General features: G+C 45.7%; 2 protein-coding genes across 12 annotated transcripts in view; one reads left to right on the top strand and one right to left on the bottom strand.

The window, feature by feature from the left end:
* Mura (ring finger protein murashka) overlaps positions 1-14,140 on the top strand; it is a 34,541-nt gene extending 20,401 nt beyond the window's left edge. For 3 of the 9 annotated variants that reach the window (XM_076821468.1, XM_076821470.1, XM_076821469.1), the window contains exons 2-10: positions 668-1,224; positions 3,918-4,119; positions 4,200-4,290; positions 5,139-5,224; positions 5,315-5,941; positions 6,014-6,214; positions 6,294-6,589; positions 6,664-6,967; positions 7,293-14,140. In XM_076821468.1, coding sequence (XP_076677583.1) covers positions 989-1,224; positions 3,918-4,119; positions 4,200-4,290; positions 5,139-5,224; positions 5,315-5,941; positions 6,014-6,214; positions 6,294-6,589; positions 6,664-6,967; positions 7,293-7,367 — 2,118 coding nt within the window. In that variant the 5' untranslated portion in view covers positions 668-988 and the 3' untranslated portion in view covers positions 7,368-14,140. Of the gene's footprint in view, positions 1-667; positions 1,225-3,917; positions 4,120-4,199; positions 4,291-5,138; positions 5,225-5,314; positions 5,942-6,013; positions 6,215-6,293; positions 6,590-6,663; positions 6,968-7,232 lie in introns of all 9 variants that reach the window. The other 6 variants (XM_076821465.1, XM_076821472.1, XR_013086549.1 and 3 more) reach the window with 5 other exon arrangements.
* Positions 14,141-17,764: 3,624 nt separating this feature from the next.
* Golgin104 (coiled-coil domain-containing protein 186) lies at positions 17,765-23,511 on the bottom strand. 3 transcript variants are annotated; one of them, XR_013086548.1, is made up of 10 exons: positions 22,665-23,511; positions 20,896-22,549; positions 20,554-20,824; positions 20,074-20,477; positions 19,471-20,009; positions 19,129-19,394; positions 19,021-19,044; positions 18,797-18,946; positions 18,469-18,723; positions 17,765-18,390 (listed from the first exon to the last, which is right to left on the bottom strand). XR_013086548.1 is itself a non-coding variant. In XM_076821462.1 (9 exons), exons 1-9 carry the CDS (start codon positions 22,765-22,767, stop codon positions 18,649-18,651), a joined length of 3,486 nt encoding a protein of 1,161 aa, XP_076677577.1. In that variant the 5' UTR covers positions 22,768-23,511; the 3' UTR covers positions 17,765-18,648. The 3 variants fall into 3 exon arrangements, 2 of the variants coding, with proteins under 2 accessions (XP_076677577.1, XP_076677578.1); XM_076821462.1 differs by having other exon boundaries at positions 17,765-18,723; XM_076821463.1 differs by lacking the exon at positions 19,021-19,044 and having other exon boundaries at positions 17,765-18,723; positions 22,665-23,509.
* Positions 23,512-27,495: the final 3,984 nt, after the last annotated feature.

The raw sequence follows: 27,495 nt of genomic DNA, 5'->3' as shown, positions 1-27,495 counted from the left end.
TGCATACGTCGCTTGCGATTCGCTCCTCTTCGCGGGTCCGCGAGCGGCGACAAAAAGCAAACGTTTGCTAAAGGCGAGCGAGAGAAGTGGAGGCGCAGCGGGAGTGTCGAGCGGAGCGAGAATATTGTGTACATAATAATCGACGGAGGCTAGATGGCGGACGGTCTTTTTACTCGAACGCATCCGAACTAGTCGCCGCACGCGATTCACTGCGGGCATGCAGCTGTCGAACGCTGTACCTGCATCGCCAGCAAAAATCCTCCTTAAACAACCTTTTTCTTCCCCCAATCGCGTGACTCGGGTCAGTAAATTCTCTTATCGAAACGACAGGCCCCCTTTGTGTCTCTCTCTTCGAGCAACTGTTACCTAATACTCCACGTTCCATTCTCTATTACTATTTAATTCGGTATTACGAATAATCGAAATTGCGCGGAATAAAAATTCTCGGCAGAGATCGTCGCCGCGTGGCGATTTGAATTGTCGCGGGGCCCGTGGTGCTCGCAGTGCCGCGCCTGGTCGTTTCGAGTAGCTAGCATTCAATATGGCGGCTCGCTCGGATGTTCTTTGATTTCGAAAGAGCCTTGGCGGGAGGTCGCGAGATCTGCCGGGATCGCGATCTAGCCTCCCTGCTGGCCGCCGTGGGTAACGTGCTCGAATATCTCGCCAGGTCTCCCGATACAGGTCGGAGAGGACTACGCCGGGTCGGGGCGTGTGCGCGCACGTAAGAGCGCGCGGGGGCCAGGAAAATACCGGGGCGATATCGCACGGTTGAGGTTAACCTGATCGCCGGTTTTTCTGGCTGTCTTCCGACCCCCAGGCGGAGACAGATACCGGGAGGAGAGGAGGAAGAAAGAGGGTCACGTAGGCGGCACAGGTGCCGCGCGAGAAAGACAGAGAGAGAGAGAGAGAGTGAAGGTAAAAAAAGGGATAGAAGTTGGAAGGGTTATAGAATAGGATCGAGAGGGACAGGGAGCGAAGGGGGAAGGGAATGAACGGCCCTGGGAGTCATCAGCATCGCGGCTTGGGCATGCAGGGACGTTACAGGGCCGTAGTAACCGGCGGCACGCCAGCGGGGCCTCACTCGCGCCCCCCGGCGCCGCCTCACGCCCGCTCTGGATGGCACCCTCATAACCAGCACCCTCAGCACGCCCAGATACCGCAGCAATACACTGGCAACAAGGAATACCCGTATCGACAGTGCCCGCCGCCACGCTTCCATAACGGGTATACGATCCTTGATCGCCCTTCGGGGCGTACATTTGTCTGTTCTCGGGAATTCTTTTTCAGAGAATCCCACTCGTCATCGCGAGTCGCTCGGGTCACCGATTTCGGCTCGGAGTTTGGTTACAGTTATCTCCGTCAGATGGCGCTGTGAGCAGTAATACGATGCATCGATTGAAATTTTGCAATACTGCTCGATAATCGTACAGTCGAGTGGTTTGATTTCGATCGCGAGTCGAGGCAGTCGCAGCGTTACTTGTGCTTTTCCTGTTACGTATTGGTACTGTCGCTAGGCATGCCAACTTTGAACTTGATCTTTTTGTAGTGTTTTAAGGACGGTGATTTAACTGTAGGCAAAGTTCGAGCCGAATCGATCATCCTCGCGAGATTTGTTTATTTGTACCACCCTCCTTTTCCCGCGAGTAGTCGCGCGGCTGTTTAACCGTCACAGCGGTGCTCAATCTATTCCCACGCGCAATGACGTTCCAGTCGAGCAGTAAAGTGCGCGTGTTGCAATTCTTTATCGCGTAATGACGCGAATAAGCATCGTCCGATTTTCTTTCTTTCTTGGGAATATTTTTACGTAATCGTCGCGACTTGCGGTCAGTCTTAATTCTCCAAATACTTTCTTCCCTTTTATTGCAACGGTGGATTAGGGATTGAACATGTGCTGGGCGAAGTTAGCAGATGGTAGAAAATAAAAAGTGCGATTCTACGTTTGATTTTTTTTTAACGATTAATAATTATTCTTTCCACTGACATATTATAATTACATGTTTATTAGCGGTACTCCTACAGCAGTGATTCTCAACCTGTGGGTCGCGAAGTGTTTTCTGGTTTTAGTTTTTTAAATATTAAGTTACGAACTATATTTTGAAATACCTATTTTTAATCTGTTCTTTTTTACATTATTAAATTTACCTTACCTTATTTGGGGGAGGGGTCGCAAATTATTTAAATATTATAAAAGGGGATGGATCGCGACTGAAAGAAGTTCGGAAAACACTGTCCCACAGAAGCCAAGCTGTAAACATTAATATCTAAGAGATTAAGCTTCCACCACTAACCACTGACTCTAAAGTCCATCCTTTCGTCCATTGAATTTTCTACCATTTGTTAATGGACACCCCGTACACGCTGTCGTTACGCCCGCGAAAAATTGAATATACACAGGGAGGGGATGCCCCGCTCGGCGCGAAAGTGTTCTCTTAAGCGACGCGGTCAGCCCGACAAGTGTATATTTAATTTTCAGAGTAACCGACATTGAAGAGTCGACGATTCTAATCGACGATAATAAACGGGCGCGCAGGGGCGCCATCGCGATACGGAACGTTACGACGCACGCTGCGAGCGTTGCAGCGGCGCACTTTTGTTTTCGCGCTGCCTCGGTCGCCACTTCGAATCTCTCTTTCGCGTCCCGTCGCGCGATTCACTTTCGTCGGACCTCTTTGTCGCGCGCGAAGGTGCCGATACATCGGAGTTTTAGAGGCTGATTGTGATACCACCGTAGCTATAACCACGGTTGCAAGTAGAACGTGCAGGCACACTAAAGACGTGTACCCCTCAGCCAACCACACGGCATAAATACGTAAAGTGTCTATCCGTTCGATGACGTCCTCTCTTCCACCGGAATCCGTAAATTTCTAATTGTCCGTGGAAAGAGTGATCGCTGCATGACAGCGCCGTACAGCACCAGGCGTTGAAGGTACTACCGAAGCCAGTAGCGATCCTGGCGGTCCGTTTCACAGTAACTATGATTCCCATTTACTACGAATGCTTGGACGTCTGTGTTCGTTCCCTCGTTTCAGTTCCCCCCCCCTGCCTCTTCTTTCTTCCTCTTGCGTACCATGTTTATAACGTTCCGTCACTGGTTATCTTGTTTAGCATGCCGACGTATTACGAATATCAGTTCTCTGGATGGGTATATACACGTTGTTCCTTCTTCGTCTGTATTCTTATTGTTACGTGTTCCGTTCTGTCGCCCCACTCTCGCGTATCGACCGCGCTTCGAGCGTTAAAAACACAGGGCCCCGTCGTCCGATCGAGCACGCCGGGACGCTAGCCGAGACAGATTCCCGTGGCCGGCGGTTTGTTGCGTCGCGAGTGAATCGCGTAAATACGACGGTGGCACGGCGGTCGCGTTTTGCTTAGCTGCGCAGGCGATAGAAATAATATCGCGCTGGTAATTATCGGCGGGTATCTAGTCGAAGCGTTTCGTCGGGCTCGGTTTCGGTAACTGGCGAAGGATAAGAGGAGCAGGAACACCGTCGATAGCAACCGGCACGACACAGGGGACCCGTGTAGGCGTGCTTAGCGGTGACAGTTCAGCTGGTGTCGAGCTGCGCAAACCGGTACTACAGATACTAATTCTCGGATAGATTCATACGTACGAATACTCGAGGATCACCGTAGATCGAGCTCGAAAGGGGAAGGGCTGCTCTTCGGCCGCATACGTGTCTATGGTACGGTGAAAATACTTGAAACGTTCGACGACACTGTGGAATCATTCATCAACCTAGCTTATGGTCCATGAGCTAGGTCTGGGTTAGGTCACTAGCGTACTTTCATTGATCGCCCGTCGATCTCAGCGCGATCGCATAAGAGACGCAATTGATGAGTTTCACCGTAGCGTCGACAGTTTTTTCAGGATTCGTGGCGCGGATGTTAAGAGAGTCTCTGCTTTTGTACACGTCTAGGGACTGTCCAGGGGTCGGCACGTCTTCCGGGCCAAACGGTAAGGAAGTTTCGTATCACGGGAACGTAGGCGGATCCAGCGTGGGGTACAAGCCGCCCCCGCAGCACAGCCCGCAGTCGAGAGGCCCGCCGGCGCACTTCCCGCAGGAATCCGTGGGCCCGCCGGCCAACTCCCCGCCATTGCATATCAACATCTGCGGCCAAGTAAGCATCTCACGCTTATTTAGACCGCGGAGGAGTCCGCCGCGCTGCTCGACGAGGTTTTTAACGCATGTATGCACCAGCAGGAGAACACGATGCGCGGCCCATTATTGAACATGAGTCCAGGCCTCGGAGCTAGCGGCGTCGATATGGAGTACCGTAGAAGTTCTCAAGGTACGCGAAGTTTCGAAACGGTTCACCGTGGGGAAATTTTGCGATTTTATGGCCAAAGCTACAGAAATGAAAATTTTGAATTTTTTAATTTAATACAAATGTCAATTGAAGAACTATATCCATTTTCGTGGTCAAAACCTCAAAACTTATTTTTAATATATAAAATTCGGCACTTTTACGTTCTAATATATGAGAAACTAAATTATTCAAAAAACAGTACTTACAAAAATTACGAACGATAAAGATTTTTTTACTATTTACATTTATACACTTTTTTCTTTGTTAGAGCATGCCTCTGCTACAGTGCAGCAGGGCATAGCAGAAGGGTTATCGCTTCTGATGACAAACAAACATACATAATACAAACAGTCAAACAGAGGATCGAAGCTGAATAAAATCGTTTAAAAAATATTAGACGAGACACACTGGATCGTATTTAAAAAAATGCATATAATTACAAGATTAGAAACTATTAACAATTAGGCACCACCAGGAATTGAATCCATGCCATCAAATTATTTTCAGATCTTTGGATAACACAACATAAGTGTTTGAAGCAACTTGAAAATCTGGATTAATTCTTTGCGATCGGTCTAATCTCACATGAACATAAACATTTGCGAGTCTATACGAGCTTTGTATTAAAACATTTAACAGTAAAATTGGTGGCTTTTGATACTCATATTAGTTCTTCAATTGACATTTGCATTTATTTTGTCGAATTGAAAAATTTATTTTTGTGGTTTTGGCCATAAAATCGCGAAATTTCCCCACTGTGCGGTCTATCGATCGTGGCCCCCTATACCGGCCCGTTACAATTCCCAAAGTAACGACATCGCTCTTTTCAGCCACCAATCAGCTACCTCTGAGCCCTGTACAAATCCAGCCGTCGCCGCCATATTACAGACAGCCTAGTCAAGATGACGGTAGAAAGGTGAGAGTTACGTTCGACTAATTAATAAATCCATTAATATTCCCAGGACTTTGTTCAGAAAGAAAAATGTCTTTGTTGGTCTGTTCGCAGAGCGAGTCTCCGTCGAGGAAGCGTCGCCGAATATCGCCCAACGGTGCTGTCTCCGGTATAGAGGTCCGCGAGACGTCGCCCATCTCGCCACCGCCGCCGCTGCACACGTCCCTACCTTCTATACCTTCCATGCCGTCGCTACCGACCCCGCCGCCCTGGGACTTCCCACCAGCACCGCAGAGACGGTCGCCCCGCAATCACATGTCGACGCGCGGCAGCCCCACCATCAGGAGCCGCTACCAGCGATACACAGACTCCTTCGGCTTGTCTCATCCCTTCCTCCCCGGCCACAACCCCCATCCGACCATCCACAACTCCCACCACGGCATACACAATTCCCATCACAACATCCACAACTCCCACCACAATCTGCACAACTCTCATCACAACATGCATAACGCGCACCAGACGCATCCCCACCACCCGGCGGGCACGGAGCACCACCCGGCGCAGGGTGCGAACGGCCCTGTGGTCGTGGACGTCGGGCAAGTCGGTGTCTCCGGGCTGGGGGTCGCCGTCAGCGGGGAACCGCTCTGGCATCCTCAGGCTACCGGTTACAGAATCCCTTGCCAGCTCCATGGTATCTACGCGCCGACCGGGGCACACGCGTTCCCGCACTCCTGTCAGGTAAAAATGTCCTCCATTGTGGAGTTAATGGTGGTTGGAGCTTGTTAATGAGCGTGGTCTTTGCTTCTTCAGGTCACCCATCATCACGGCCACTATTCACCGGCCCACCCGACCCACCCAGGTCACAGTCTGGTTGGCTCGATAGTCGGCCCGGCGTCCAGGGGATATCCGACGCCAGCTGGAGGCCCTGTCGCCGCTCTCCATCACGCTCACGCGCCTCCGCCGCCCGTCCACACTACTCACTACACTGCGCACCATCAACTCTCGCAACAGGTGCGATAAAGATTGTTCCTTATCTGATTACCTGATTTGGAAGCAGACGTTTACTTATGTTACTCTTTCTTTGCTACAGCGAGAAGTTGAGCTAGAGCTGATAGAGTCCCATCATCATCACAGAGTCGGGGCCGCGGCCGGCGCGCCGTTGCCGCTGCAGCACTCGTACTCGCCACCAGCTCTCACCCAGGTCACCACGCCTCCACCCATCTTCCTGTCCGAAACCAGAAACAGTCAATTGGAGATGATCCAGACGAGACCTCGACGCGCTCCGTCGTCTCTCATTCACTCGCTCAGACGATTAAGGTCGAGTAGATGGAGGGGCACGCCTTCCATACCGCCGACCACCTACCAAGGATTCTTGCTGCACTTCTTGTAAGCATCGTGACGGTGTCGCGTTCGCTGTAGACAGTTACATTGCGTGACCGATGAATTCTTGCGATCCCCAGAGCGATGTTCAGCAACCCGCCATTGTCCCCGTACAGCCAGGCAGAGCTGTCCTCGCCGGACTCTGCGACCGAGAATTACGAGGCTCTGCTCTCCCTGGCGGAGAGGCTCGGGGAGGCCAAGCCAAGGGGACTGACGCGGGCCGAGGTGGAGCAGCTGCCCTCGTACAAGTTCAACGCGGAGACGCACCAGGGCGACCAGACGAACTGCGTCGTTTGCATGTGCGATTTCGAGGCCCTGCAGTCGCTGCGCGTGCTGCCCTGCTCCCACGAGTTCCACTCCAAGTGCATCGATAAGTGGCTCAAGGTAAGTAGCTTCGATCTTTCCACGCCGCCCGCGTCCACGATCCTCTGACCCGTGCGCGACTCGAAACTCGCTCGTCTCTCCTTACATCAACGTCGAGCTTCTAAATAGAATCCTTAGTTTTACGAATCGCGGAATATTTGAAGCATCTTCTCTTGCTTTCTTGTGTTCCCGATGAGGACTAAGTCCCCTTGAGAGTGTATTAACCATTACAACCACTGTTTTGTACCTCTGGGTAGGCTGTTTCTTTCCCTATTCTCGATTTTAGGCATTTGATCCTTGTGTGGGACGGAGTATACAGAGCTGTTCTCTCGTTTGTTGATCACAGTCGAACCGAACGTGCCCCATATGCCGCGGCGACGCCGGCGAATACTTTGGGAACAGCGGCGCCGGTAGCGACTGACGCCAAGCCGCTCAAGTGCACTAGCGCCAACTGTCACGGGTCTCAGGGACGCTACTCCGCACAGAGCTTCCAGCGATCACGTTGCTGGTTTGTGCAAATTTCTGTTGACGAGCATTTTCTAGCCTTTTCTCTGGCCGAGGACGGGGCACGCCGACACAGAGAGAAAAAGAGAGAGAGAGAGGAGAGAGTGCTTTGCGACGAACAACGGCCGCGGGTCCGAGAAAGCGAGTCGAGAGAGAAAGAAAGAGTGTTAATGTTCGGGGTACGTTGGGGGTCGCGGTCGGGGAAAGGAGGAGGCCATACGATAAAAACGAAGGTACCCCACGATTTTAATTACAGCATGCAAAAATCTGTACGAACCGAATGAATTAACGTCGCCACGTTCGTTCCATTCTGTTCTCCCGGGGGAGGGTTGGCGGATCGGGGGTGGAGAGAGACAGAGAGAGAGAGAGAGAGAAGAATGTGTGCGTTGAGTGTAAATTGTAATAAGCAATCGACCGAGGTTCGCGGGGGGGAAATGAGACGGAAACGGACCCGGTCTTGGGAGGTGTTATATTTCAGGCATACCTACCTAGCCGCGCATTTCTCTTCGTCAGGCTCGGAGTCCGACCTCGCACGTTTGTTTTTCTTTTTTCCTCCCCACCTTTGTTTCTATGATAAGGCGCTTCGATTCACGGATTTAACGCTCGTTTGTTGTTTGTGTTGCTACACGTTTAAAGTAAACTCCGGGTTTATGTACATAATTACATGGTATACGCGCAACTATTGCCACTTTCCATTAACGTTCCAGTTTTTATTATTATCATTACTATTACGATAGTCGTCTTTCAATCCTATTAAAATTGTAAATACTTGCGTAAGGAGAGTGAAGAGCACTCCCATACATATACGTGTGTGCGTACAACCGATCGTAGGGTATTTCTTTCCGGGCACTTAACCAAATGTAGTGTATAAATTCCGTGTCCTCTTCTCTTTTCGTTTTCCCGCAATAAAGAGGACAAGGCGCGGTTTGAAGGACAAGCGGTATCTCGGCGTCCTAGCGGATATATAGGCTTTCCGTGTCGTTTCTTTTTACGTAGGCCGGGGGAGCTATCACGCCGAGCTCGTGTAAATGTTTCTGTAGCAGATTAGGGTGCTATCGCTAGGAAAAACGTTCTTTGGATGATTAATTTGATCGGGCGTCGTAATTACTTTATTTTCTCTTCGTTAAATATCCGTCTGGAGGACTCGTTTCTCTCACGGTCGCTCGTCGTAGGCCTCTTCGTTCTTTGCTTTCCGTATCATTCGCCAGCGGTGACGAGGGGGGCGAGAGCTCGCTTTCGCCGCGAAATCACGATTAACAGTCTCCGCAGAGCGTAGACTTTCGGGGGCGAATGAAATTGAAACTCGAGCCGTGAGAGGGAGGAACACGAATGGTAGAAACAAGTGTCAGGCTCTTCAGCAATAGTTACAAGCTACGCGAAAAGAAGAAGAAATGTAAAACCGAGTTAAAGAAACAAAATGAAAGATGATAAGAACACTGCTTCTGTTTCCTGCGTATCTACCTCTGATAGATGAAATTAAAACGATTCATATTTTTTTATACACGCATCTCGTAAAACAATAAACGTACGTACGCTATAAGAAAACCAAAAAAAAAAAAAGAAGAAGAAGAAGAAGAAGAGAGAGAGAAAGGGAGAAAGGGAGGACAAGAGAGACTACTGGATAGGAGGAGCTAGTTGATCGCGAGTTCTTCAAACTTCTCAATGTCGCGTGAAATTAAACATCTAAGGCAGAGTGTTTAGCGGAGTTTATGTCAACTATTCCAGTAGTAACGTGTAACATTCTCGTTCCCAAAGTCCTTCGTGAAAGCCTTCGACGATATCACGGCTGGGCGACGAGGACACGTGCAAAAGAGCATCCGTTTATTAACGTAGCTTTATATGTTCTTGAGTAACAAGCTCCAGTAACGTTTATTATTTCCATTTAACTAGCTAGCTGCATTCCGAAGTGAAGCAAATCTTACGTTTAGTAGAAAGTTCATATTGGTGAACGATTCCTTCATTTCAATCAGCGAAACTTTGGTTTCGACAATCACGTGGTCTCTCGTGCAGCGAAAAGAGTTTCGCGAAGCAGATGGCTTGACATTTCCCACGGGGAAGAGAAGCATGGCACAGTGTACGCTCGTGTCTGTACCTCCTTGATCTATCCTTCCATTTCTTATTGCGTGCCTTTGCTGTACTCGCCGGTTATCGGGGAAACGGAGATAACGAGAGAAGCCCGTAGAAGAAACAAAACTGAAGCGTGACGTTAACCGACGCGTCAATATGTTCTCGGGTGTCCGTAAAAGAAAACTTCACTCGCTATCGCGCGCGAGGAGTCAGCGCGAAAGCAAAACCACGCGATACGCCCGCTGAAAGATGGCGTGCCATCGTGTCCATCTCTGGCTCTGAACTCTTCGACTCCGAAGCTTGAACCCGATCGCTTCAATTTGGAGGGTAAAAAATTCTCTAAAGATCCAATTCTATGCATTTTCCTCCTGAAACTGTTCTCCCATGTTCCTTCCCTCTAATTCCTTTATCCTCTTTATCAGCTGCACTCCAATATTCATTTATTTTCTCCACGAACATTGAGTCACGTTAAATACAATTTGCCTGGGACCTGCAAAGTTTCGGAGTCGAAGTGCTTAATTTCGGTGGAACACTCTTGAAAAGTCGGTCCAGGTGGATTTAATTCTAAGATCAAGTCCTTTAGTTCCCACCCTCGTAGCGGAGGCTTAATCACAGCACAGAAGTCGTCACTTTGCTTTACTCTGCGTTACCTGCCACCCGGTTATTAGCATAATATCGACGAGCCAGACCGTTCGCCACCGATATCGCGGCCACCACCTGGCCCAGATGTTCCACGCAGCCGTTAATCCGCCTCCGACAGGTCGGCACGATGGACGTCGCTGTACTTGTAACCGAAACTCGTCCGTGCAACCGTATATACGTAAAACATGTACTATTTAGTGTCGTCGAGCGGGCCCGTGGCTGCGTTTGCGACGGGCACGCGGCGAATCGCTACTTTTGCGCACGAATCAAATCGATCCCTCTCTGACAAGTTAACGGAGGCCCATTGTTAAACGTTTCTCCTCCGCGCGTCTTTTCACCCGCGTGGTCCCCTCGCAAGCGCAGCCACACACCTAGCCCGATCCTAACGGAATATCAAAAACTCGTGTGCGTGTGGTGCGTGCGTGTGTGTAAACGGGGGCAAGGGGAATGGAAAGAAAGGGTGTCGGTTTTTCCTAGACCCGTAAGAGAACACATATCACTTCTTTTTTCCATCGTATCTCGCACGCTGGCCCCTTTTTGTCCCGTTTCAACTTGGACAGAGGAAGGGAGAAAGGGGAGGGCTCATTTTCTACTAGCTTAAGTCTGTATGCGTGATAGAGAGAGGGAGAGAGAGAGTGTGTGTTAAAAGGGACGAGCGTTGGATCGAAGGGAGCTTGAAGCCGAGGAGATCAGCTGTGCCCAGCGTTTTCCTTTGCACGCCTCTGTCGAACGGCATGAAGAAGCATGGAGACCATTTCGTGATGAACTTTGGTCCATCTCTAGTAGAATCTCAGGCAGGATTCCCACGTCTGTGGCAGGGTGAGTGGAACACTTGGAAGGGACTTTCAAAGTCATACCTCTTCACTGTTCACTTTGTACAATCTAGACACTTTTAATTTCGCCACTTTACGAAACAGTGGAGGAGCCATTCTGTGCCACGCGTGGCAGGTGTGGGAACGCAGCCTAATGAGTTATCGACGTGGACAAAGCGATGTCATGCTCAGAAATTTTCAAACGCTTTCTTTAAGTCATCGACACCTGCAGCACAGAAAAAGGAAGATATATACTTTGCTGACTAAAGTCGAAACCAAATCACTAACTTCGTTCTTCGTTTCTTTGCGAGAATCTGTAGCCATATTCTCTATCGCTCAAACGAAGGGGTAGTTAGAAGGCTTCAGCCACCTGATTCTGTTTCGAACTATAGTGCAGCCTGCCACTTTTCCAGCCCTTCGATCATTTTAACGTAGATCTTCGGCTCCAGTAACCTCAGCTCATCCAACGCTCCGCCCCTTCATACGCTTAGATTAAGGTAGCATAATGTACCCGTGACGCGTTACCTTAAGTGCACCCCGAAGCCTAACGTACCAGTCGCAAGCAGAAAAAGGCGCTCGGTTCCTGGAACGTTCTCGCCTGTCCACCGATAGCCTCGCGTGCGCAGCATTTTAGCGCATAATTTGTGTTCCCGATAAGCAAGCTCCCGACGATGCTGAATCTACGAAACAAGTCTGCCTAGCAATCGCTTCCGTTGTTCGAGCATGTTCGAGGGACCGATCGCGAAACCAGTACCAAAACTAATTGTTCCGATATATGAATTTCGCGCGAGCTGCTTCTAGATGATAAGCCCCGATACTTTGTACATAGAGAAAACAATGTATCCGTTTATGTACACCCGTATACACACAGATTTTACACAGAGGCGCGCATATACATGTACAGTCGAACTGATCGAGAGAGTGTGTTTGACTTTCGATCACTTAAAGGGAGAGAAAAGGTGGTTGCCCCCAGCAAGTACAATATTGAAGTTGCGCGTTAACTTGACTGCCCTGGTGTGCGTGTGTACATATGTACACGTGTGTGTGTGTGTGTGTGTGTATGTGCTGTTGAGGCCAGCTGCGCGTTAAACTGATTTATGCATATCGAAGGCCATCGCTGAAGTATTCATCTTCTGAAAGCCCCTGGCGAACGTAGACGCACGACGTGTAAAGGCCTTAGTAAAATAACGATGATCCTTGGGGGATACTTTAAACTTTTTGCTTTAACCGGGGAGATTTAAAAGGGGTAGGTCATTTCTGTCTCTGTGTATGAAATTTCGGAAGTTGCGCCGCTGTATCGAGGACTCTTTACGAAACAAAGCGTCTCAAGAGGAGCGTATTTACATTAATGCCCCGCTAAAGAATGGCGAGAGATTAATTGGAATTACGTAATAGCTCGGAGCACTTCCTTGATTTCTCATAGTTACTAGGGATCACTTGCGAATCATCCAGAAGCTGCCTACAAAGAGGATAGAACATCCGACGAGGACCAACCTAGCGAATCACATGCCCTTCCATAGCAATACCTACGATTAGTCGTTACGTGATAATTGTTCGGTATCGTAAAATCGCGTATCAGTTCGGCGCGCAGGCGAGGCCGGCAGCATCTCGCGAGTTAAGCCTGCAGGGACTCGGGAAGACGTCGTTCAGCGTGGAATCGTTCAGCGTGGCTCTCAGCCAGGGACTCGCTGGCCGGGCGAAACGGGGGCGAAATTATCGAGGAGCAAAGACAGCAGGATATATCGAAGCCTCGCGCGTGCAGAATACCAAAATTCCAGCGTACAATTTGCCGATATCGCGATTCGACGGCGCCGAGTGTCGCCGGGTCGCTTCATAGTACAAGGCGCACGTCATTAGTCTGTAATCTTCGTTCGTTTGCGCGCGAAGGAGGGAACGGTAATAGTATTCCCCTCTATTTCTATGTTTCTTATCAGCGTGCAGCTTTCCTCCCCGCCGACATTTCTCGCGCGGTTGCAAAACGCCCGCCGATATTACACGCAGCGCAAATATACCGTGGGTGCAAACTTCGCGGATCGATAGAAGTCGTTGAAAAGCGTGGACGAGCCTTTAATAAGCGAGGGGCTACAGGAGCTACCATTTCCTAACGCATCGCTGAATTTCTGAGTCGATGATTCTTAAGCGAGTAAGTGTACAGTAAATTAGATTTCGTTGCTCGGTAAGATGTCCACTCGGCCTGCTGGAGAGATGTATAGAGACACTCTCGTATTTTGGATATTGTGTCAAGATGTTTAAGTTGACGAGCGTTGCTGGTAGGGTGCTAGGACGTATACCAAGGGTTCAAGTATAACGAGTTCTATCAACCAGAAAAGTTTGCTACTCATAATTTATTTACATGCTGCGTACAAAGCTGCTCCCCGTTCTTTTTCCTCCTTTTTCACACCTCCCCCTCTCTCTCTCTCTCTCTCGCTCTCTTCTTTCTCTGTCTCTTGTCGGCGTAGCCAAGTTGCTGTTAGCGAGATAATTAGCGATAATGTCCATCCGGGTCGTAGACGCTGTCCTCGGCAGCCAACTTGTACGAACGATTTTCTATTTTATATAGTAGAATTAACGCCCGCAGGGCTCACCCTGCGGTCGATATCACCTATCTTCGTTGATATACCGGAAATGCGTTAGACGGTTTTTATACACGCTCGATTTAACGGTTTTTTTTGTTGTATCATCGATATTTAATTTGTTCGTTAGTTATTGTTGTTATTATTATTATTGTATCATTACCATTATTATTATTGTGTTATTATCAACTTACGATGATATTGATTCATTAAGTTTATTAATATAACTAGATTGTAATTGCTAATATCGGGGACACATTGTTAACCACCAAAACAGTACCGAGTTTCTCTGTACGAGAAGGAGACACGCTTCGATCGTTAATGAGAACATCGAGGCTCGCCCCCTTTGAAGCAGACTATATTGTACAGACGCGAAGATAACGATGCCAAACATTATATATTATTAATACCGCCACTACTGCTGCTGCTACTACTACATACGACTACTACTATTACTATTATTACCGCTATTATTCTCATTATCCTTATTATTATTTTTACCGCTACTATTAATATTATCATGATTATTATTATTATTATTGAAATATTATTCAATCATTATTATTCTCATATTACATGATCTTTTTTCAACGTTACGCTCGATAATTATAATTTCTTTTCTCGTTCACCGCTTGCTCATCGATTCGCCCTTGCCGCATCGCGCGCCAATTTCCAAGCAATTGCGTTCAAACGCGCGATCGTCATCGATCTCGTTCGACCCTATCGTCCAGCGAGTATCGATTCCGACTAGCCGAGCAATTAAACTCTTTTTTCGCGCCAACGGCCGTTGCCCGAGTAGAGTGCACCGATTCCCGTCGGATCGCCGAAGTTGAGCGGCGCTGCGCCCACGGTCAGGTCTAAGATGGGTGACCGTGCTAAAAATGTTGCTATTGGCGGAAGCTCCTATACTGTGTCTAATTTCACGTAAAAAGGCCTGTTTATATATTGTGATCCATACAAGTAAGCAGCCGATGAAAGTTAAAATCAGTGCTCAAAAAGCATTGCAATTGAACGTAGTTGCCTTTCTCTGTGCAGCGAGCCGAGCCTGTACCTTACGTACAAGTCCCACAATTATTTGTTTCATTCCCTCGTGTTTGTTTTACCGCGAAAGCATCGGAGCAGAGCTTTTTAACCTCATTGAATAGCCATCTATTGTATCTGTTACTTGTCGTCGACCTGGACCGAACTCGTGGTCAGCTTGTTATCGATCGCGTAACCGCCGATCGATGCACGCTGCCGTGGTAACGGGGCCCCTCGATCACCACGCAGAATCCCCGTAACGTAGCGCCTCGACCAAAGGGAGTTAGCCTCTAATTTGCGACGGCGATGCTATTCCAATCGACGGCGTGCTCTCTCGCGTCACCCTCGCGCGATTCACGGGCGGCGGAGCCGCGCGACGAGGGTCGGCCGTAGAGGAGAAGCGGGAGGAAAGGGCGAAAAAGAGGGAAAAAAAGAACGAGGAGAGAGATCGCACGCAGCGAATGGGAAGTGGGGAGTAATCCGAGGGTTCCAGCCGGTGCGATAGAATTCGAGACCGCTTTAAACCGAGATATGCTCATATCTCGCGACCGACAGCTCGGTCGGTCTGTTCTATCTGCTTTAAGAATGCTCGACAGATACACTGTCGCACCGGCAGCTCCTCTTTAACGAAAACCCCACTGGCTGCTAGACTTTGTAGGGGTGCGTGGGGGTGGTGAGCTTTAGAACGTAAACCCTCTCCTCCTTCCCGTTCCATACCTACTCCTCTCTCTGCTATTTTCCCTCCTTTTTCTCGTCTATTCGCATTTTCATTCCCCCCCATTTCTCCGTGCCTCCACTCCTGTTTACTTTCTTTTTATCTCTCGCTTTCAACCTTCTTTTATCCATACTACGCTACTCTCCCTTTCCCTCTTACAAGCTAGCTGTATCGTCCTCCCTTTCTGTTTTATCCATTAAGTTGCCCAACTTCGATCTCCTCCTGCGGTCGTAACCGTCCCCCGTTAAGCTTCCCACCCATTGTCTGTTCCCTTTCATTTTTATCCTTGTTGCATTCTGCCCTCCCCTTCTCCCTCGCTTTCGACCTCCTATGCTCCTTCCATCTCGCCCATCCCACGATCCCTCAGTCCTCTCCCAGCGTCTCTTAAGCCGTCGGGGCAGCCAGCACGTTCCCTTTAAGCTACGTATCTCTCGTGCTGCCTCCCAGCCCCCCTCCCCCTCCCCTCGCTCTCGTCGCTCCTCTGACTGATCCCGGGCTTTCTCCCTCTTGGCGGTTCGCAACTTCGATCTAACTGGGCAGAGTTAACGCAGCAACGGGCAACGAGAACGAAGGGCGGCGGGGCTGAATCAATTCGCCCAGCGAAATTAACGCGCTCCGAGGGTCGCGGTGCATCGACGGCTGGTGAGTTCACGGACGAACCTCTTCGAAGTCTCGCAGCGTCGCGGACAGAAACACATAGAGGCTCCTGGGTCTGAGATCACGCCGCGTATGATCGCTGGAAAAGATATTATCGATTTTCTTAGGGTTTCATGGCAATTCCTCGTTCTCTTAGTTGGGGGGAGCTCGACTGTATCTTTTCCATCGGCCGTGCACGATCGATCTGCCGTCGGAGAACAGCGAACGAAAGATTTACGCCTTCGCCCCCCTTCGTTGCCCGTTGAAATGGGGATTTGCAATTCTATCGGGTGAACGCCGAGAGGAGTATAGCGTGTCCCGAGGCAGATCGATGCGCGGAGACCGCTTCCGTTGGCCCGCGTGTATTTCCTTCAGCCTGGTGGATTGGCACGTCTTCGTAGACTCCCGACGAACCGGGTAACTCGGTAACCAATTTCACAGGAGAGATAAACGATTCCGTTACTTTCTAAGTAAATGTATGCAACTTGGGTTTTGTAAGAAACAGCGGCGTTTAAATGACGCGCCAATCACGTAGCAGGAAGTAGCACGGACGCGCAGCGGGGATATTTTTGTAGCCATATCGTCTAATATCGCAATGTATTTTTGTTCCCGCGCAGAAGAATGATATACGCAGTTGCCCTCGCGAACGTCTCGCTGTGTAACGGAGTTAATAATCGAGAATATCATTAACGACACGACGATGGACGTAGGAAGCATGCCCGATGTCGAAGCTTCGTTCCATTCCAGCAATTGGAGAAACCACGCGAAAGACCGCAGCGCCTATCGCAGCACGTAAAGCCGTTTAGAGGTTAGGCGGCAAAATCAAAAACTTATTTTTCTCTCTCGCGATTAGTCAGGTGGGGAATCAGAATTGAAATGATCCAGCTCCAATGCTACTTAATACCTCGCGAGAATCCAGGGGACATTTGTAGCCGCATTAACTGTCGAGCAAACGGGGCAACCGTTGTTACATATGTATTTGTATCATCTTTACAAAAAGGTTGCTCGAGATTGCAAGATCGATCGGTGATCCTTGGAATGATATGGAAATGTAGGACGTAAGTTCATGTACATGTATACCGCGATACAATGTACAAAAAGCAATATCCCCTACGTATATATACACACAGGACACATATATGTAATTGTTATATACACACAAACAAAGTACACGCAGGCACATATGTACACACGAGATACGTAAAGCTATACATACCTACTTTTGACTAAAATCGCAGTTCATCGTAATTTGCCTACTCGATTGTAAATTTCGGTAGTACGTGCTTTATAAGATTGTAAGTGTTGTGCATATGTACATACAGGATACGATAAAGAGAGTGTAAGGAAGGGAACGACAAAGATGTTTAGAGCAGAATTATTGTCCGACGGAATAATGTGTCTTATATACGGCAAATAGAGAGATCGATATTTCTCAAGGGAGCTCGAGATCGGTTGCGAATAATAGGTGTGTTCCTCTTATTAGATGGAGTAAAAGTGTAATAGTTTCGTAACTACCTGACGACAAAAATACAAAAAAGATATAGATACAGAGGCACAAAGATTGCTTTGTCTTGTTATAATCAAATACTTTATATTATGTAGTACAGGTTGTCATTAAACGTGTGAACAAACCTATATCATTAAAATCTTTTTAATTACTAAAGCTGTCGGACGCAACGGCTAGTCTCGCATCATTATATCTTTTTTTATTACACTTTTCTCGTATGTTAAAGAAAAACGGAGGTCGTGATATGGTAAGTAAAGGGTTCGTCGATCTTCATCATTTTTTAAATAGAGAGAGATTCCAGGGAAATATAGCTTTCTACAATGGACCAAGGAACTTCAAAGGCTTTTCTGCAACGTTTTATATATCGGCACGAAACTTCTTTACAGGCGCTTACAAGTTTCATATTAGGTATAATACACATGGTCCTTAATTCGTACATTTTGGTTCATACTTACTCGGCAATATATTAGAGAGCTCTCGAGCTGTTCATTGTAATGTACTAAAACCTTCTAAAACACGAATGCTATGGAATGTTCCTTCTTTTAGAACTGTAGATGTGCTTGTTAGAACGATGGAAGAGATTAGATGTACAGATTAAGTAATTTTACAACTTTATCATAGAATCCTGATGTGTACAAAAGATATTTCATAGTTTGCTTTTAAAGCTTCATAAATTAATAAATTTCAACAGATCGCTTCTTTTTTAAGTATTACAGTTGTTGACTAGACGCAGTGGTACTGTTCTTTCAGCGATGAAACACAGTTTCTCGTACAATATTTTAGCGTTCTCGGTAAAACGTAATCGTTAAAGCTAAATAAAGGAAATAGAAGAATGTATTAAAGAAAACGTAGTGATTCGTGCATAGATTCCTCCTCCAAAGAATTATATACAACGCGAGAAACGTAAGTTCTTAATGCAAGGTGTGGTATCCAAAATTATTTTTTCAAACTGTTACATCTACGTGTTTCTAAATTAAAAAAATATATCATCATTCAAAGTGCCGCGAAAAATAGCTTTCTTCAGCCGAGAATGACTTAGCACTTACACTTTGTAAAACGAAAATGTAATTCCTTTGTAAATTCGACGCGTGATGTTAAAATTAATATTAATACTTATGTACCGTAACTTTCGTAGACAATAGCACGCTTATCTCCGCATTCTTAATACGTGCACATGTTACTTCGTTATTTTTACAGAATAAGTACAGGTGTGTTGTTTCAGTTGTTTAGTTGACAATTTTCCTCTGCCGGTTCTGCATCGTTAGCCTTGCTATTTCTTCGCCGAGGGTATCGATATTATCCTGCAAGAGTGGTATTAATTAGCAAAAGGAGAAAGGTACGCTTAATTCGCACCTACAAACATTCAATTCGTACTTTTAAAGTAATATTCTTGAATAATGCATCCTCGAGAACCGCTTGCAGTTTTTGATTTATTTCTAACGACAACTCCAGTGTCATATTGTCGTCCGAGACACGTTGATTGTAGACAGAGGCCATTATTCCTCCGTGTCTCGCTAGTTCAGCCTGTAATCAAATAATCGACCTCAGACGTACACTTGAAACTAATTCTTTGAGAGGCTTTCTATTACTAAACTTACTGCATTTCTCCTGCTTTTGATATGCTTGTGTACAAGAAGCAACATACAGTTAATGGAGCTGAATACTTCGCGGAGAGAAATAACAGATGTCTGTAAGTGACAACTCACCTTGTATCTATCTCTCTCGTTGCTGCCCATGGCCCCAGAGCTTTCGTGTAGAATATAATTCTGTATGACCCTCGTCTTTTTCTGCAACTCTTCCACCAATGTCCTAGAGTGCTCTTCAAAGAAATCCAGCTTCTCAGCTTTCTTGGCGTTTTCCTCTTGCAACCTTATAATACGGTCTATTAGAGCTTGTCTACTAGGCTCCGTAGTCTGAATAGTCTGTTCACCATTCATACTGTTATCGGATAAGGCACCATTTAAAGTATCTCCTAAAAGAAGGGAAAGGTACGAGTAACAATAGTTCGGAGAAATAATCAATGAAGCTTAAAGAACTGATCGAGACACCTGTATTCAATGAAATATTTGACCCAGTCCGGGATCCCACGCCCAGTGAATTGTAAGGCGATGACGTTTCGTAAACGTCTAGTTTCTTCCGACATTGTTGCAGCTCCCTCGTCATCTCTTTCATACTCAACTGCTGCTTTCTCTTCAGCACAGCGTTTTCTCCCTGACTGTCCTCTAATTTCTGAGCAAGATTCTGCGCCGCCTGTGTCTGCTCAGCCAGGTGCCTGGCTAGGATCTCGCATTCCTCCTTTCTCGTTTTCTGCTCTCGCGCCAGACTTTCTTCCAGTACCTTCACTTTGCCAGTCAAGTTCTTTATACGCTCGTGTAACGGTCCATGCTCTTCTTCCAGCTCTTTCGTCGTGGCCTCAATGGCCGTGAAGCCTGACTGAAGCCGTACATTTTTGTCAGTCAGCTTTTGAGTAAAGTCTAACATCTCAGCTTCCTTCTGTCGGCACGCTAACATGTCAGCCTGTAGTTCCTCGTTGGCTGCACGCAACTGATCGATCTCCGATTCGATCGAGGCCAAATGTTTGTCCTTGCTACACATACAATGAAAGTAAAGTCGTAAGAGCAGGATGGCGAATTTTTACCTGCGATACTTACTGTTGCAGCTGCACCTTCAACGTTTCTAACTCGGACACTTTGCCGAGCAGCTCCACGATTTCTTTCTGGCGTTGATCAGCTATGGTTTTCAAATTACTCAGACTGCTTTCATAGTTGAAACGATTCATCTCGGTATCCTGTATCTTTAAACTCAGAGTGTTGTTCTCTTCGATTAGAACTTGCTGCCGGTGCGTCAGCGTTTCCACTTCCTTCTGTAACTGGACCCTTAACATTTCTTTATCTTCCGTAACGTGCCTTTCTAGAATTAGACGTGCTTGTTGCTCCTTCAATTGTTGGTCCAGTGTGACTGCTTTATTTTCCTCTGATTGTTGAAATTTACGCATCGATTCCTGCGTTTCTTTGCGCACCTGCTCGCATTCCTCCTTCATTCCACTGATTATGGCCTGAAAAGAGAGAGGTGACTTAGCATTACCTACGAATATCAAGTATACGCGAGCTCTAGCTTTTTAATATCACTACCGAAGCTTTGTCTAACTTCTGCTGAGTTTCCTTTTGTAAATCCATCTCTGTTTTAAGTTTGCTCTGAGTCCACTTCAATTTTATCTCCCTCATATTCACATCTTCCTTCAACTTCTCAACCTCCTTCTGCAGATCCGTCGCTTCGCGGCATTTCCCGTCCAAAATATTACATATCCTCGTCCTCTCCCCCTGCATTTCTCGCAGCTTGCTTTGAAGTAGCTCCTGTTGCCTTCCCATTTCTTTTGTCCTGCGTTCTGCATACTCTCGCGCCCTGATTGCAAGCGAATAAGCGATACAAATTTCAAACGGAATAGATTAAGAGAAATGAGAAGCTTACCATACCTTTGAGTATCGATCAGTTGCTTTTCGCTAACTGCATACTTCATCACCATACTTTCCCTTTCTTTGTTAGCAGCAGTGTATTCTTTCCTAAGCATTTCCTGCGTCGTTAACGACGTATGCAACTCAGACGTGAGTCTGTTTATCGTTCTTTCCAACGTCTCAATTTGTACAGAATAGATTTCTCCCTTGCTTTCCGCCTCTAACGTTCGGTTCCTTTCCTCTAAGTATTCCACTTTCTCTTGGAACTTCAAACACTTCGCTTTCATATCTGCGTAATCTTTTAATAAAGTCATGTACGCGGGATGCTTCAGCAAACTCAGTTTCGAACTTTCAAACTCGGTAGCCTGCTCTTCTTTCTGATAGATATTGTCAGTAACAGTTTCGTTAGAAGAACTATTATTCCCCTCAGAATTCATTACCACAGAATTGATATACTCGTTAGCCTTGCCATTTATATCCCTGCAAGGTATATTGTCATTTACTTTACTAATATCACCACCAATAAAATGCGTCTCCATTTCTTTCGAACTACTCAATTTCGAGTCCACAGGAATTCTATCGTTCCGTTTGACGTTAAGGCATGTACTTTCATTTCCATAGACTGCAGGCATAGGTGTCTCTTCACAATTCAGTGTACATTCGTTTCTATCGCTCTGCGTATCCATCGGGCTTTTCAACGAACAAGTACTCTTCGCTTTCTCCATCAATTTTGAATCGCCGTCAAATGTCACTTCCGTCAGAGGAGACTTTGCGCTACAAGATTCCACCCCGTACCTTCTATCGCTATAAGTGCTGTCTATGGATTTCATCACAGAATTATACTTCATAGTTAAATGCTGCGGTAGCAATGCTTTCTCCATTATATTCGTCGACTTCTCTGTAATGAAGTTCAGAAGGTTGCGGCTCTTGTTCAGGAATTGAGCATTCGATTGCATTATATTAATTGGATTCGCAGGCAGTGAAATTTTTACCAATTTGCTATCGTCAACCAGAGATGGCCGAACCATTGCGTTGCTCTGTGACCTCGTACTCCTAACGAGCCAAGGCTTCTGCTCTTCGTTCTTACACAGTTTCTCGAGCTTCGCCACGTTCGTCAGAACTTCTGTCTGAACACCGTTTCCTATCGATTTGGCATCTAGATCACAATTCTGTATCACACTTTCCATTGCTCCGGCCTTTGGAACATCAAAGTTTACATGATTTTCTATAATAATATCTTCCGAAGGCTTTGTATTCATTGTAAATAGTATTTCCTCTTCGTCTTTGCATACCAACTCAAATTCCTCGCATCCATTCGATATCACACTTTCTATTCCATCATTAGAAACCACACATGAATATGAATCAGACGATACAGTCGAAGGTAGTCTAAGATCGCCGTAAGAAGACGACTTTTGGAGAGACTTCTCCTTTGTGTCCACATCGTCAAACGATCCTCGGTACTTTAAAAACTCGTTGTCTGATAAATCGCTTAAAGAAGTGGAACTTTTAGTAGACACGTTAATACTGTTTCCTTCCACCAGAGCGTGACGTTTTTTCTCATCATTTAATAATACTGAATCCATTTCGCTCCGAATGGCTTGTTCAATTTTCTCCTGGATCATCATTGCCCCCTTATTTACTTCTAGGTCTTGCAGAATCGGGGAATCGGTGGCTAAAAATACGAAAGAAGAGAAGAGTATTAAACAGCTGTGCACTGGAGCAGCTCTGTGAAACCATTCGGAAAACATTCTAATCTATTCGCATGAAACAAATCATTTGCATCCCACCTTCCGTAACCAAAACATTCGGCTGTCCACTGGAATCTGTCTGACTGACGTTCTCAGAGGAGGCTTCATCCTTGGAAGATAATTCCGACTTTTCCTCGTCCATCTCGGAAAGTGCGTACCCCGTTTCTTTTGGGCTGACACGACACTATTTCATCGCGCTATATTTTCCAGTGAAAGTCATCGACTGTGAAGCTTATTAATCTCAAATAAGCTGACAGTTACGACGGTAGGTGACATTCGCGAAGAAACGTAAAAATTAGAGGAAGTAACCTAAAATTAAGACTCGAGCTGTCATTATCACTACGCAGATGCACGAAAGGCGCTGGCGGAGAATGCGCGATGTCCTATATGAAAAGGATCATCCACACTGAGTGTTCTACTGCTGCTTTAATTCGTTATTTCTCCGGGAAAGTTCTTTGAAAATCATTTATACACGTCAAATTAGTATATTTATCAATTAAGGGAATGCATTTTTATGTGCAGTGCGATTCCATGTTTATGACGTTTGTGATCAATGATTAAAGAAAGGCTGGAGGTGTACAAGAAGGATTTAATTATTGGCTGCCAGCTTTTGATGTGTGTAAATGATTTATTTATACGCCTATTCAGCCATTCTTTGATTTAATATTGCTAATTAAAACGGAGGCTTTTAATGTCAATTAGACGTTTTCTGTATGTAAATAAATACACAGTAGAAAAGGCCAATAACCACCTAATGGTGCGAGGCGAGAACTAACACGCCAGACATTTCTGATCAGGAAATTCGTCTGAGTTAACAGGGACACAGAATATTGCGGGAGGTGTGTAGCAGTTAGTACATAGAGAAAGAGAAGAGCACTAAACAGTGCTGAGAAATCAATGATCTATGAAGTTTAATTAATTAATTATTAACTGATTGTATAGTATAGTCTTGCGACAACGTTAAGCACTCACTCATGTACATTTTATTTATGAATAAATACGTACTCAGTTACTAATAAAAAAGCGTTTTACACAGTTTATATTACCCACCGCGATCCCTACGTTATTCCCGAGTGGGCTGTTTGGATCAGGAAATTCGCCGAGTTAATAGGAATACATGATACTAAAGGAGGTGGCACGGCCGAGCTGTGCGAGAGAGAGAGAGAGCGCGTGCGACAAGGAGGGCGATAGGTGACGTGCGCGAGAGAGAAAGGAATAGTGTGCGACAAGGAGGGAGATAGAAATATTACGCAGTCACTGGAAATTCACTAATTTCTCATTTCCTGCGAATATTTTATGAACTTTTAGAGTCGTCTCTTAAAGAATAGACCCTTGGCTACTTTCCTATGTGATCGTTGCGCAGATTTTGATTACAATTAATTAGTTATTAACGGTTCTTTGAGACGATGACGAGAACAATGGCGCCGTCCTATGTAGGCACTCAAGCTTCGTCGATGGTTGCTGCATTTTCTAGATGTAATTTATCAACTTTTGCAGTTTCAGATTACAGTATGGACCCTTGGCTACTTTCCTACGTGATAGTTGTAATGATTCCGATTACAATTAAGCAGCTATGAAGAGTTTTTGGACAGAGATACAAGTCTCTCGCCGCGGTCCTATGTAGGCACTCAAGCTTCGTCGATTGTTGCTGCATTTTCTAGATGTAATTTATCAACTTTTGCAGTTTCATCTTACAGTATGGACCCTTGGCTACTTTCCTACGTGATAGTTGTAATGATTCCGATTACAATTAAGCAGCTATGAAGAGTTTTTGGACAGAGATACAAGTCTCTCGCCGCGGTTAGTGAATGCATACTTTGTTTAAGGATTTTCGATCTTTTCAAAATGATTTATACATTTGTACAGCTGGATTTGAGACTATAGTGTTGTGACAACGTTCAGTAATCACTCGTATGCGTTTTATTTACGAATCGATACATAGTTACTAATAAAAAAGTCTTTTATATAGGTTAGATTACCCACCGCGATCCCTACATTATCCACAAGAAGTTGCCGAGTGTGCTGTTTGGACCAGGAAATTCGCCGAGTTAATAGGAATACATGATACTAAAAGAGGTGGCACGGCTGAGCTGAGCGAGAGAGAAAGGAATAGTGCGCGACAAGGAGGGCGACAGGTGGCGTGCGCGAGAGAGAAAGGAATAGTGTGCGACAAGGAGGGAGATAGAAATATTACGCAGTCACTGGAAATTCACTAATTTCTCATTTCCTGCGAATATTTTATGAACTTTTAGAGTCGTCTCTTAAAGAATAGACCCTTGGCTACTTTCCTATGTGATCGTTGCGCAGATTTTGATTACAATTAATTAGTTATTAACGGTTCTTTGAGACGATGACGAGAACAATGGCGCCGTCCTATGTAGGCACTCAAGCTTCGTCGATGGTTGCTGCATTTTCTAGATGTAATTTATCAACTTTTGCAGTTTCAGATTACAGTATGGACCCTTGGCTACTTTCCTACGTGATAGTTGTAATGATTCCGATTACAATTAAGCAGCTATGAAGAGTTTTTGGACAGAGATACAAGTCTCTCGCCGCGGTCCTATGTAGGCACTCAAGCTTCGTCGATTGTTGCTGCATTTTCTAGATGTAATTTATCAACTTTTGCAGTTTCATCTTACAGTATGGACCCTTGGCTACTTTCCTACGTGATAGTTGTAATGATTCCGATTACAATTAAGCAGCTATGAAGAGTTTTTGGACAGAGATACAAGTCTCTCGCCGCGGTTAGTGAATGCATACTTTGTTTAAGGATTTTCGATCTTTTCAAAATGATTTATACATTTGTACAGCTGGATTTGAGACTATAGTGTTGTGACAACGTTCAGTAATCACTCGTATGCGTTTTATTTACGAATCGATACATAGTTACTAATAAAAAAGTCTTTTATATAGGTTAGATTACCCACCGCGATCCCTACATTATCCACAAGAAGTTCCCGAGTGTGCTGTTTGGACCAGGAAATTCGCCGAGTTAATAGGAATACATGATACTAAAAGAGGTGGCACGGCCTGAGCTGAGCGAGAGAGAAAGGAATAGTGCGCGACAAGGAGGGCGACAGGTGGCGTGCGCGAGAGAGAAAGGAATAGTGTGCGACAAGGAGGGAGATAGAAATATTACGCAGTCACTGGAAATTCACTAATTTCTCATTTCCTGCGAATATTTTATGAACTTTTAGAGTCGCCTCTTAAAGAATAGACCCTTGGCTACTTTCCTATGTGATCGTTGCGCAGATTTTGATTACAATTAATTAGTTATTAACGGTTCTTTGAGACGATGACGAGAACAATGGCGCCGTCCTATGTAGGCACTCAAGCTTCGTCGATGGTTGCTGCATTTTCTAGATGTAATTTATCAACTTTTGCAGTTTCAGATTACAGTATGGACCCTTGGCTACTTTCCTACGTGATAGTTGTAATGATTCCGATTACAATTAAGCAGCTATGAAGAGTTTTTGGACAGAGATACAAGTCTCTCGCCGCGGTCCTATGTAGGCACTCAAGCTTCGTCGATTGTTGCTGCATTTTCTAGATGTAATTTATCAACTTTTGCAGTTTCAGATTACAGTATGGACCCTTGGCTACTTTCCTACGTGATAGTTGTAATGATTCCGATTACAATTAAGCAGCTATGAAGAGTTTATGGACAGAGATACAAGTCTCTCGCCGCGGTTAGTGAATGCATACTTTGTTTAAGGATTTTCGATCTTTTCAAAATGATTTATACATTTGTACAGCTGGATTTGAGACTATAGTGTTGTGACAACGTTCAGTAATCACTCGTATGCGTTTTATTTACGAATCGATACATAGTTACTAATAAAAAAGCCTTTTATATAGGTTAGATTACCCACCGCGATCCCTACATTATCCACAAGAAGTTCCCGAGTGTGCTGTTTGGACCAGGAAATTCGCCGAGTTAATAGGAATACATGATACTAAAAGAGGTGGCACGGCTGAGCTGAGCGAGAGAGAAAGGAATAGTGCGCGACAAGGAGGGCGACAGGTGGCGTGCGCGAGAGAGAAAGGAATAGTGTGCGACAAGGAGGGAGATAGAAATATTACGCAGTCACTGGAAATTCACTAATTTCTCATTTCCTGCGAATATTTTATGAACTTTTAGAGTCGTCTCTTAAAGAATAGACCCTTGGCTACTTTCCTATGTGATCGTTGCGCAGATTTTGATTACAATTAATTAGTTATTAACGGTTCTTTGAGACGATGACGAGAACAATGGCGCCGTCCTATGTAGGCACTCAAGCTTCGTCGATGGTTGCTGCATTTTCTAGATGTAATTTATCAACTTTTGCAGTTTCAGATTACAGTATGGACCCTTGGCTACTTTCCTACGTGATAGTTGTAATGATTCCGATTACAATTAAGCAGCTATGAAGAGTTTTTGGACAGAGATACAAGTCTCTCGCCGCGGTCCTATGTAGGCACTCAAGCTTCGTCGATTGTTGCTGCATTTTCTAGATGTAATTTATCAACTTTTGCAGTTTCATCTTACAGTATGGACCCTTGGCTACTTTCCTACGTGATAGTTGTAATGATTCCGATTACAATTAAGCAGCTATGAAGAGTTTTTGGACAGAGATACAAGTCTCTCGCCGCGGTTAGTGAATGCATACTTTGTTTAAGGATTTTCGATCTTTTCAAAATGATTTATACATTTGTACAGCTGGATTTGAGACTATAGTGTTGTGACAACGTTCAGTAATCACTCGTATGCGTTTTATTTACGAATCGATACATAGTTACTAATAAAAAAGTCTTTTATATAGGTTAGATTACCCACCGCGATCCCTACATTATCCACAAGAAGTTCCCGAGTGTGCTGTTTGGACCAGGA

The sequence above is a fragment of the Andrena cerasifolii genome, chromosome 10, assembly GCF_050908995.1.
Source record: "Andrena cerasifolii isolate SP2316 chromosome 10, iyAndCera1_principal, whole genome shotgun sequence".
NCBI classification, from domain to species: Eukaryota; Metazoa; Arthropoda; class Insecta; order Hymenoptera; family Andrenidae; genus Andrena; species Andrena cerasifolii.
Note: the sequence above shows the minus strand (reverse complement) of the source record. Positions and strands in the feature narration are given on the sequence as shown.